General features: G+C 39.3%; 1 protein-coding gene across 3 annotated transcripts in view; it reads right to left on the bottom strand.

The window, feature by feature from the left end:
• The window catches only part of LOC110542928 (phosphorylase b kinase regulatory subunit alpha, skeletal muscle isoform), a 153,741-nt gene that overhangs the window by 29,222 nt on the left and 111,566 nt on the right, over positions 1 to 12,953 (bottom strand). For all 3 annotated transcript variants that reach the window (XM_060375543.1, XM_060375544.1, XM_060375545.1), the window contains 4 exons: positions 6,187 to 6,343; positions 5,579 to 5,658; positions 1,726 to 1,804; positions 1,469 to 1,598 (listed from right to left, as the gene is read on the bottom strand). In XM_060375543.1, the coding sequence (XP_060231526.1) occupies positions 1,469 to 1,598; positions 1,726 to 1,804; positions 5,579 to 5,658; positions 6,187 to 6,343 (446 nt within the window). The remainder of the gene's footprint in view (positions 1 to 1,468; positions 1,599 to 1,725; positions 1,805 to 5,578; positions 5,659 to 6,186; positions 6,344 to 12,953) is intronic.

Below are 12,953 nucleotides of genomic sequence, written 5' to 3'. Positions count from 1 at the left end.
GGAGGAGAAGAGGGAGGAAGGGTGGGATTGGGAGGGGACAAGGAAGGGGGCTACAGCTGGGATACAGAGTGAATAAGTTGCAATTAATAAAAAAATTAACTAAAAAAGAACGATTCAGAGTTTTATCATTACTGAGATTTATTACTGAATAACCATACTATGCTAGTTAGTTTTTTTTTTTTTGTCAACCCGACATGAGCTAGAGTCATCTGGGAAAAGGGAACCTCACTTGAGGGAGTGGTTCTGTTAGATTGCCTCTGGCAAGTCTGTGGGGTATTTTTTGGTTAATGATTGGTAGAGGAGGGCCTAGGTCACTGTGGGTGGTGCCACCCCTTGGTTGGTGTTCCAGAGATCCATAAGAAAGCAAACTGATGGGAACGGCGTTGAATCTGTAGATTGCTTTTGGAGGGTGTTTTCACTATGTTAATCCTGCTGAGCCATGAGCACGGGAAATCTTTCCATGTTCTGATAATCTTCAATTTCTTTCTTCAGAGACTTGAATTTTTTTTTTTTCAAACAGGTCTTTCACATGCTTGGTTAGGGTCACACCAAGGTACTTCATGTTATTAGTGGCTACTGTGAAGGGTGTTGTTTCCCTAATTTCTCTCTTAGCCCTTTTGTCTTTCATATACAGGAGGGCTACTGATTTTTTGAGTTAATTTTGTATCCAGCCACTTTGCTGAAGATGTAGGAGTTCTCTGGTTGAATTTTTGGGATCGCTCATGGATACTATCATATCATCCACAAATAGTGATACTTTGACTTCTTCCTTTCCAATTTGTATCCCCTTGATCTTCTTTAGTTGTCTCAAGTATACAACAAGAACATTTGCTTAACCATGTTCGTAGCAGCTTTATTTGTAAAAGTCAGAATCTGGGAACAACCCAGATGTCCCTCAGTGGAGGAATGGATACAGAAATTGTGGTACATTTATACAATGGAATACTACTCAGCAATTAAAAACAAGGAAATCATGAAATTTGCAGGCAAATGGTGGGAACTAGAAAAGATCATCCTGAGTGAATTATTCCAGAATCAGAAAGACACACATGGTATATACTCACTTATAAGTGGATATTAGACATATAATGTAAGATAAACATATTAAAATCTGTACAACTAAAGAAGCTAAGCAAGGAGGAGGACCCTGGGTAAGATGATCAATCCTCATACAGAACCCAATACAGTATATCAATCTCCAAAGGCCTTGAGGTGTTAGGAAGAGGTTTAGGCAAAGGAACTTAGTTAAGAAGAATGTGGAATGTGGTGTCTCCAAGAGGTGACATTTTGAAGTTTCTGCACTGGTATACAACTTGCCATCTTTCTGCTCCCTTTGTTCGTGACTAACAACTACAGGAACTAAAGAGCCTCGCACAACTTCTGTATCTCCCTTCCCCTCTCCAGTCCAAACTCTCTGGATCTGCACTATAAGTGAACTCCACCTAAAATTAGTTACTGAATTAAGTACCTGAACATCGAAGAGAGTGGGCCAGTTCTGTTGCCATAACTTGTATTATCAGTCCAATTCGAAGCCGGAACATTTCAGCAAAGAGGCCAGGCTGAGTCCTCATATACATGGCAAGGTAGACCATTATTTCCTGTATACGCAATAGTTATAGCACAGGTTTCACAACGTCTATTTTGTTGTCTTTATAAATTGTCAGGTCAATTATAAACAAATATTGCAATATGAATTGCCAGGTTAGGCTTTATGATGCTGCCCACCTGTGTAAGGATTGAGATATTCATGTCTCCCTCGCTGGCTTCATCTATGAGCTTGGTGAGTGCCTCGTACGGTAGAGGTCTAAGGAAGAAAACAGCAAATTAAGACCAACTTCAACAATCACTTAACTTAAGTATGTTTTAAAACTTAAACCTCACTGCAAGTTCAAGCCAGTGCCACAACCCCTCATCACTTCTAGTTATTTCAGAACAAAAAGTTCATTCATTGCCTCTGAGGCCCCTTCTGGCCCCATTAACATATAATTTTCACTTAAAACTGACTCCTTGATGTCTTCTTTCCATATAGTATTTTATGGTTAGTCTTTAACACATGACAAGTAAGCGTAATGGCTACAAAGAAACTAATTTTAAGCAGTGCCCTTGGGAAACCATTTTATTATTTTATAGTCACCTTTTATAGGATTATAGTGATCTTTTTGATAGTTTCGGCAGTTCAGCTACAGTTGTAAACACACACAGGTATATACATGCTGATATTTGTCACTCTCAGACTCTCTATGAGTAGTCTTTTTGTTGTGTATTTCTTGAGAGGGAGGGTTGTTTGCTTGTTTTACATAGGATCTTGCTATGGAGCCAGGCTGGCATTGAATTTTTGATCCTCTTGCCATAGCCCTCTGAGTGCAGTAATTAGAGGCATACATTACCACAACTGGTCACACTCTACGACTCTCTTTGACATAACGTAAGATTTTATTTTTAATTGTGTTTACGTCTGTGGCAGGGGAGGCAATGTGCACCTTAGTGCATTATATGCCCTCAGAGGTCAGAGTTGTTATACCATTCCCCACCCCCTGGAGCTGAAGTTGCAAGGGGTTGTGAGCTGTCCCACATGAGTGCTAGGAAACAGACTTAGGTCCTGAAGGAGCAGCATTCAATCTTACCTGCTGAGTCATCTCCTCAGCCTCAATATGGGGTAGCTGGCAAGCATGTACACAGGCATGTTCTTTTGGAATGCCTATCGTGACACAAAACTGATCTTATATGTGATACAAGGTTTTGTTTGCGAAAAGTAATGCATTACAGGTTAAACTGTGTCCTTCAATATTCATATGTTGAAATTAAGAACTTTCGTACCTCATACTGTGATTTTTTTATTATTAGTTACATTTTATTAACTCTGTATCCCAGCTATATCCCACTCCCTCATTCCCTCCCAATCCCACCCTCCCTCCCTCATCTCCTCCCTGCCCCTTTCCAAGTCCACTGATTGGGGAGGACCTCTCCCCTTTCATCTGACCCTGTTTTATCAGGTATCTTCAGGACTGGCTGCAAAGTCCTCCTCTGCGGCCTAACAGGACTGCTCCTCCCTTGGGGGGTGGGGAGGTCAAAGAGCCTGCCATTGAGTTCCTGTCAGAAATGGTCCCTGTTCCTCTTACTATGGGAAACCAATTGGTTATTGAGCTACCACGGGCTTCATCTGAGCAGAGGTTCTAGGTTATATCCATACACGGTCCTTGGTGGAGTGACAGTCTCAGAAAAGACCCCTGTGCCCAGATATATTTGGTCCTTGTGGGGCTCCTATCCTTTCTACATCATACTAACTCCCCTTCTTTCCTACAATTCCCTGTACTCTGCCGAAGGTTTGGTTACGAGTCTTAGTATCTGCTTTGATACACTGCTAGGTAGAGTGTTTCAGGGGCCCTCTGTGGTAGGCTCCTGTCCTACGTCCAATGCACCTCCCATTTGTCTTTCTAAGTGAGGATTGATCATCTTACCCTGGGTCCTCTTTCTTGTTTATCTTCTTTAGGTATATAGATTTCTTTATGCTTATCATATCTTATAGGTCTATGTAAGTGAGTATATACCATGTTTGTCTTTCTCCTTCTGAGATACTTCACTCAGAATGATCTTTTCTAGATCCCACCATTTGCCTGCAAATTTCATAATTTCCTCCTTTTTGATTGCTGAGTAGTATTCCATTGTGTAAAAATACCACAATTTCTGTATCCATTCCTCTGCTGATGGACATCTGGGTGGTTTCCAGGGTTCTGGCTATTACAAACAAAGCTGCTACAAACATGGTTGAGCAAATGTCCTTGTTGTGTACTTGAGCAAATTTTTTGGGTGTATATCTAGCAGTGGTATATATGGTTCTTGAGGAAGAGACTGTGATTTTAATGGAAAATATGGTCTTTAGAAGTGATTAAAGTGTAATTATTAAGATAGTTCCTGATTTAATATGACAGGTGTCCTTAAAAGAAGGGGAATTTTTGGAAAGGGACATGGACAGGATGGAAAAATATGAATCGACACAGGGGAAAAAAGATCTAGCCAAGGTGAAGCCTGAACAAGCCCTTGACAGCCTTCAGAAGAAACAGCGCTGTGGACACTGTGAAACTGTTGGAGTTAATTGTTGTTATTTAAACCACCCAGTCTGATATTTTGTCATGGCACTCCAAGCAAGTCAGCCAAACTCTTTTCCTGCAGCATAACTAAGACTTTACATATAGAATCTGTGACAAATGGGCCTAGGACATGTCTCTCTAAGCCTCCATCCAGAACTCTAAACTGGATCTCACAGGCATGTATATGAATTGGGAATAAGGTAGTGTACAGATACTCCACAGTATTCCCGACAACTTCACTCAACTTTATCCCTGGTTAGACCCACTAGCTAGGCATGGTGGCGCACACCTGTACTCCTCACACTCAGGAGAGTGGGGTGTAAGAGGATTGCAAGTGCCCGGAAATCTGGAGCACACAGTGAAACTGTCTCAAAAAAAAAATCAATAAAAAAAATAAAACAAAAAGGGGGAACTGTAGAGAGCTGCGGAATGCTATGCCTTAAAGATGGAGCTGGTTTCCGCCTTCCACCTTCCCGATGGTGAGTGCTCTCTGTCACGAACAACTCCACATTTGGCTAAGGCTGAGGATCTGGCTTGCTTCCATGTATGTGGACCTATCTGCATTGCCCACGTGGCACGCCTGGGTTGGCTACCCAGAGGCTATTTAAAGTGGGCTGGCTTTCCCCAGGGTCCGAGGATTGTTCAAGGTTCCTGAATAAACTGTGTTGAAAAAAAAAAAAATAAAAAAAAATTTCTGCTTCCCTGGTTTTTAAAGTAGAACTGGCAGGCGTGGGGGGCGGGGGAGGGGGAAGTATGCTCTTTTTGGATCATTCTTTCATAGAAAACCAGATTTATTTCTGATCACTTATAAAATTAGAACCCTTCTAAAATATTTCTTAGAAATGCAATCTGCTTGTAGATTTCAATATTGGCAGCAGCAGAACGTGAAATTAAACAGACTTAGTGCAGATAAGTTTTAGTTGCAAGCTTAGTGATAAATGGATACTTACGTGCAGGGATTCAACTTTCACTGTAACTTTGCTCCACTCCTCAACCCCTTTAGCCCCAGTCTATCCTAGAGGACTATTGCTTTATCAGAAGCACACTGAGCCAGTGGCAATCTGATGACAGTGTTCTTGCAGACATGCTGCCTCAGGCTGCTCTGTAAATGCCCATTTTCTCTTTCAGCTTTGACCTTCACACCTTCTTCAGTAGCACAGAGATACATCAATAGCAGTCCAATGCTATAGGCACAAATTTTCTTCCATTTCTTTTTCAGACATGGTTGACTTTTATGTTACTAATTCCCAATGTGGTTTGTGTGTGTGTGTGTGTGTGTGTGGAGTAGAAATAAGGATTTTAGAAAAAGCCAATAAGAAAAAAAATAAGCATTACTTCCTAGAAACCTTTTTCTTTCATTTCCTTGACATTCTCCTGTTCTGCATGTAAAATATTAAACAAACTATGGTGAGGGAGCTCTCCTCAGTCCACACAATTTCTTAAAGGTGCAGAGAAACCTTATCAAAAACCCAACCACATGCCTAACTCACGCAGAGATGGTCTTCTCTCGAGGTTCTGGAGGAAGTCCTACTGTCAAGTGTTTCTGGTAGGACAGAAGGTCTGTGCAGGCCTAGAAAGAGGTAGACAAGCTTACCCTTTCCAAAGAAATTTCAGATTTCCAAACATTTTTCTTCTCAGCCCATAAAACTTTATTCCTTTTTAACTTAAAACAGCACACCAAGCTCTTCTTTTCATGAAACATGATCAGAAGATAGATTGCCATGGGCACTTTCACCTTCTGGAAGGCAGGGACTTTCAGCCTAGTGTAAATTCACTACGATATCAAATTCTTAGAGTTTATAACACCTCTCAAGTCTGTAGGTCTTACGGTTCAGTAACATATAATTGCTATTCACAAATAAAACGCTAACTGACTACCAGAAACTTGATATACTTGATCAAAAACAACTAAAAGTTGTGGTTGCTTAAAAAAAAAATTAGGAAAATCAAGCATCCCCACCTTGCAGTGCAAAGGGTTGAACCCTGGATCCCAGGAATGCGAGGAAATGCCTTACCACCAAGCTATACTCCTAGCACTAAAGCATGTTTAAAAGTATCTCCCATCTAGATTTTGTGTACTCCAAGAACTTATTAATACCTCATCAAGTGCCTCCACCTTCTTCCGTAAGATCCCAGAGATGTATCGGATCAGACCCCAGTGACGAATTTCACCAACTTTGCCATATAGTTCACTAAGAAGCTCTCTGACAGTAGCACCCCCTTCTTCATACATTTCAGTGTTCCAGTCAGGTCCTCTGGAATTTTAAAGATGGGAGTACATTAATTATGAAAAAAAATATTTTTAGTGTTATAATGGATATAGCTGTTTTAGCCCCCATTAGCAGAAAACTTTTTACTAAAAACACTTATAAAACTCTAAGAGTCAATCTTGAAATTGAAATGTCTACACACGAAGTTTGTAATTTATCTTTTACACAATGCATTCTTTTGCCCACATCTCAAGCTTCAACATGGCTTAAATTATAAACAGATTCAACTATTCAAAGTTCTGAAAGTATACAGTATTTTAAGAGCTAATGGTACTAAAATTTGTTTGTGTTGAAAGGATCCAGATACAATTACACAACTGTATACAACTGTTATACAATTAAACAAAGTATGGCGAGGGAACAATTGTTGTTATACTGTTATACAATTATTGTTACACCAATCAACTTAGAGATATAGAAACTTATCTGTAATTGGGAATTTAGTATATGACAAATGTAGGTCATTTATTAAATGATGTTAAAAGCATCAAGCAGCTATCTGAAGAAAAGTTGGACCTGTGCCTGATAGTCTAATGTTTGATGACATATAAATATTAAAGTGCTAAAAACATATGGGAAAATCAGCTTATAATGTTGGAAGGAAGAGGACTTTCTAACTATGAAACATCACCAGAGGGCCATAAAAGAGGAGTTGAATAAGTTTACACATATAAAACAATCAGTTCTTACTGAAAAGACACTATACAAAATGTAGGAAAAATATTTGTAATTCATAGACCAATTCTGCAAAAAGAACTCTAACAAATAAAGTAAAAAACAAGAAACGAAAACTGAGCAAAATAAACACTGGTACTCCATATACGTAGGAGAAGGCAGTCAACTTCACATGTAACAAGAAAAATTTAAATGAACATTACATTAAGATAACATTTTTATCATATCAGGCTGCTAAAAAAATCCCCCAAATTGACACCACTGTATTGGATGTGGCTTATCACTTAAACAGTCCCAGGTGGGAGTGAAAACTGGAACCAATGCCTCTGGAGGGCTATTTGCAAATATTGGAAAGAGCCCGGTAGTTTTTGCAGTGGTAGAACACAGAGTTCCCAAGCAGTTCAGTATTGCTACTCTCGGCTGTACATCCAAGATAAATAAAAACATGGCTGTGGACATGAATATTTACACTAGCATTAGTCACAAAAGCTGAAAGCTAAAAAGGAACCAAGTACGCATCAAAGGATGAATCAAGAAACTGTGCTCTAGCCATCCAGGCCATATTTGTCAGTAATGAAGTGAAGTACTGATATATGCTACGACATGGAGGACAAACCTTGACCATCCTACACTGAATGAAAGATGCTTGTCACATAGGAGCACAAAGTGTATGATTCACTTTACAGAAAATGTCTCAAACACCAGAAAGTAGACTTGTACTTGACTAAGGCTGGGTAAATGGGGGGATTAGGGGCTGATGGAAAAGGGGAGTATAGTTTATTTTTGGGTCAATAAAAATGCAATGAACAGTGGTAAAAGAGACACAATCAATACTTTTAAGTAAACCAAAAGACACTGAATTATATAACTGGACACTTAAAACGCATTCTTATGTGTACACACACACACACACACACACACACACGTATATCTATATATGTTGGGCAGAAGATGAAATAGTGTTTCATGTAGCCCAGGCTGGCCTCATAGCCAAGGATGACCCAACTCCCAAATGCCAAGATTATAGACATGCACCACTAAACCTGGTTAAAATACCTATATATTTTGATCTACCAAACAATGCAAGTTATGGTTTAACTGTCGAATAAATTCTTTTCATATATATGAAACCATTTCAGAGGTTATTTACTATAAACACTGTTTTTGATAGTGAGTGGCGAGAAAATACCCAAATGTCCATCATGTTCTGACCTTTGCAAGTAGCAGGTATGCACATGGCATGCATACAAACATGCAGGCAAAACACCCGTACAATCATACACATAAAACAAACTAAACCTAAAAAAAAGGTTGAACTGTAAGAACATATTGTCTATTCAAATATCAAAATTTTAAAAACATGGAATAAAAAGTGCCTAGAAAGTGTCATCAATGGGTGCAAAATGAGCAAGTTTAAAAGTTTAAAAAAGAAAGGGCTGGAGAGATGGCTCAGTGGTTAAGAGCACTGTCTGCTCTTCTAGACATCCTGAGTTCAATTTCCAGCACCCACATGATGCTTTCTGACCATGCCTCGTGGGACCTGATGCAGGTAATCATGCAGATAGAGCACTCACATAAGTAAAAATAAATAAATCTTTTTTAAAATGTTAAAAAAATAATATACTATTATTCATATGGGCTCATAGTGTATCTCCACAAGACGTTATTTTATTCCAAGGGTAACAACAAACTTTTTAGTGAAGAAAACTGGAAGGTACTTTCTTAAATAAAGGACCAACTCAAGAGGTCAGAATCAACACTATCAGCACAGAAAGGAACTTAAGTGGCAGGCCTGCAAAAATGCATATATTAATGTTGATAAAATTAAAAATGAAGATGCAGGACCTGTTCCAGATCAATGACAACACAAGACACATAAGAACTGAACAAAACACACAACTTTAGTTTTGTTTTATAATTCATACAGACAATAGCAGTGTTAAATATTTACATTTTAATCATTATTCTATGCATATACAAGAGGTTTACAGGTTTTAGAAAATACAGCTTCAATGAACATTTGGGAGTAAATGTGGGTCACATCCATGAGGGGTAGTGAAGAAGAGGAGAGGGAATAGAAGAAGAGAAGAGAAGGAGAGAATAGAACAGAGTGCAGAGTGAAGAGAAGACAGAGGAGAAAGAAAAAAAAAGAGACAGACAGAGACAGAAACTCTGTGGAAACATCTGTAGGATCTGACTAAATGATACCCAAGTATTTTGTACTATCTGTATTTCCAACTTTCCTCTAACTCTGAAATTGACAAAATGAGTTTGACACACACATACACACACACACACACACACACACACACACACACAAACTGTCATGCTATCTCAGAATCTGTGACCTGCTAATAAGCAGATGAAACCAGAGATGGCTTCACAGAGGTGACTAATGAAGTAGGCTTTAATGGTAGAGAGAATTCAAGCAAGTAATGAGGGGGTGAAATATTTTCCCTCAGGATCTGTCACCCAGAAAAACATAAGGCAAGGGAACTCTCAAAGGGAATAGGAGGTTAGGGACATTGGAGGATATCCCTCAGCAGCCCTGTAGGAGATCTGGCTAGCTATTTCTGAAAGAAAAAATTCGTGCCTCACAGCTTAGCTACTTCTAACATGTGAGATAGGGGTGGGGTTGTATAAAAAAGCAGGGAGGTCCAAACATGGTTAAAAATCTGACTTTTAGAGGTTACATTTTTTCAAATGAAGTTTTTTTTTATAATTATTTATTACAATTTATTCACTTTGTATTCCACCTGTAGCCCCCTTCCTCCTCCTCTTCCAAACCCACTCTCCTTCCTTCATCTCCTCCTGGGCCACATCCCCAGTCCACTGATAAGGGAGGTCCTCCTCCCCTTCCATCTGACCCTAGCCTATCAGGTCTCATCAGAACTGGCTGAATTGTCTTCCTCTGTGACCAGGTAAGGCTGTCCCCACCTCAGTGGGAGGTGATCAAAGAGCCAGCCACTGAGTTCATGTCAGTGACAGCCCCTGTTCCCCTTACTCAGGAACCCATTTGGAGACTGAATTGCCATGGGCTATGTCTGTGCAGGGGTTCTAGGTTATCTCAATGAATGGTCGTTGATTGGAGTATCAGTCTCAGAAAAGACCTTTGGGCCCAGATATTTTGGTTCTGTTGTTCTCCTTGTGGAGCTGCTGTCCCCTCAAGGTCTTACTATCTCCCCCTTCCTTTATAAGATTCTCTGCACTCTGCCCAAAATTTGGCTATGAGTCTCAGCATCTGTTTTAATACCCTGCTGGGGAGAGCCTTTCAGAGGCCCTCTATGGTAGGCTCCTGTCCCATTCCCTGTTTTCTCCTTCTTCCGAGGACTAAAATGTTTGCCTTTCTGAATGATGATTGAGCATCTTACCCAGTGTCCTCTTTCTTGCTTAGCTTCTTTAGATGTACAGATTTTTGTATTATTTTTCTATATTATAAGTCTAATATCCACTTATAAGTGAGTATATACCATGTGTGTCTTTCTGCTTCTGGGTCACCTCACTCAGGAAGATCTTTTCTAGTTCCCACAATTTGCCCACAAATTTCATGATTTCCTTGTTTTTAATAGCTGAGTAGTATTCCATTGTGTAAATGTACCACAATTTCTGTATCCATTCCTCCACTGAGGGATATCTAGGTTGTTTCCAGCTTTGGACTATTACGGATAGAGCTGCTATGAACATGGTTGGGCAAATGTCCTTGTTGTATAGTTGAGCGTCTTTTGGATATATGCCTAGGAGTGGCATAGCTGGATCTTGAGGAAGCACTATTGCCAATTTTCTGATAAAATGCCATATTGATTTCCAAAGTGGTTGGCAACTTTACATTCCCACCAGCAATGGAGGAGGGTTTCCCTTTCTCCCCTTCCTCTTCAGCATGTGTTGTCACTTGAAGTTTTGATCTTAGCCACTCTGATGGGTGAAAGGTGAAATCTCAGTCATTTCAATTTGCATTTCCCAGATGACTAAGGGCCTTGAGCATTTCTTTAAGTGTTTCTCTGCCACTCGATATTACTCTGTTGAGAATTATGTTTAGCTTATACCCCATTTTTAAATTGGATTATTTGATTTGTTGGTGTTTAACTTTCTGAGTTTTTTTTTCATATATTCTGGATATTAGCCTTCTGTCAGATATAGGGTTGGTCTGTAGGCAGTCATTTTATTCTGATGACAGTGTCTTTTGCTTCACAGAAGCTTTTCAGTTTCATGAGCTCCCATTTATTGATTGTTGATCTTGGAACCTGTGCTGCTAGTTTTCTGTTCAGGAATTTGTCTCCTGTGCCAATGAGGTCAAGGTTCTTTCCCAGTTTTTCTTCTAACAGGTTTAATGTGTCTGGTATTATGTTGAGGTCTTTGATCCACTTGGACTTTAGTTTTGTGCAGGGTGATAACTATGGATCTATTTGCATTTTTCTACATGTAGACATCCAGTAAGACAAGCACCATTTGTTGAAGATGCTATCTTTTTTCCGTTGTATAGTTTTGGCATCTTTGTCAAAGATCATGTGTCCATAAGTGTGTGGGTTTATTTTTGGGTCTTCTATTCGATTCCACTGATCTACCATTCTGTTTCTATGCCAGTACCATGCAGTTTTTAAAACTGTTGCTCTATAGTGCAACTTAAGATCAGGGATGGAGATACCTCCAGAAGATCTTTTATTGTAGAGGATTGTTTTGGCAATTCTGGGTTTCTTGTTATTCCATAGGAAGTGGAGAATTTTTCTTTCCAGGTCTGTAAAGAATTGTGTTGGTAATTTGATGGGAACTGCATTGAATCTGTAGATTGCTTTTGGTAAAATGGCCATTTTTACTATGTTAATCCTGCCAAGCCATGAGCATGGGAGATCTTTCCATCTTCTCATATCTTCTTCTAATTCTTTCTTCAGAGACTGAAAGTTTTTTTTCATACATGTCTTCGACTTGCTTTGTTAGAGATACAGCATTATACTTTATGTCCTTTGTGGCTATTGTGAAGGGTGTTGTTTCCCTAATTTCTTTCTCAGCCCTTTTGTCTTTTGTATACAGGAGGGCTTCAGATTTTTTTTTTTTTTTAGTTGATTTTGTATCCAGCCATTTGGCTGAAGGTGTTTATCAGGTTTAGTAGTTGCCTGGAAGAATTTTTGGTTCACTCATGTATACTATCATATCATCTGCAAATAGTGATACTTTGACATTTTCCTTTCTGACTTGAATCGCCTTGACCTTTAATTTTCTTATTGCTCCAGCAAGGACTTCAAGAACTATGTTGAAGAGATATGGAGAGAGTGGGCAGCCTTGGTTTGTCCCTGATTTCAGTGGGATTGATTTAAGTCTCTCTCCATTTATTTTGATGTTGGCTATAGGCTTTCTTTCTGTATATTGCCTTTACAATGTTTAGGTATATTTGCCTTTTATCCCTGATATCTCCAGGACTTTAAACATGAATGAGTGTTAGATTTTATCAAATGCTTTCTCAGTATCTAAGGAGATTATCATGTGTTGTTTTTTTCTTTTAGTGTGTTTATATGGTGGATTACAATGATGCATTTCTGTATATTGAACCACCCCTGCTTGCCTGGGATGAAGACTTCTTGGTCATAGTGGATCATATCTTTGACGTGTTCTTGGATTCAATCTGTGAATATTTTGTTGAGTATTTTTGCATCAATGTTTATAAGGGATACTGGCCTGAAGTTCTCTTTCTTTGTTGGGTCTTTTGTGAGGTTTCAGTATCAAGGTGACTGTAGTTTCAAAGAATGAGTTTGGTAATGTTTCTTCTGTTTCTATTTTGTGGACTCGTTTGAAGAGTATTTGGTTTTAGCTCTTCTTTGCAGGAAGATTGTTGTTCCTGAAGGAGGCCTCCTCAGCTTTTTGGGTATGATCCCTGAATGGCTGGTGCTTATCAGGAATTGCCACATCTCACTCAGGCATATGTACCTGT

The sequence above is a fragment of the Meriones unguiculatus genome, chromosome X (assembly GCF_030254825.1).
Source record: "Meriones unguiculatus strain TT.TT164.6M chromosome X, Bangor_MerUng_6.1, whole genome shotgun sequence".
NCBI lineage: Eukaryota > Metazoa > Chordata > Mammalia > Rodentia > Muridae > Meriones > Meriones unguiculatus.
This window is presented reverse-complemented; position numbering and strand designations above follow the sequence as displayed.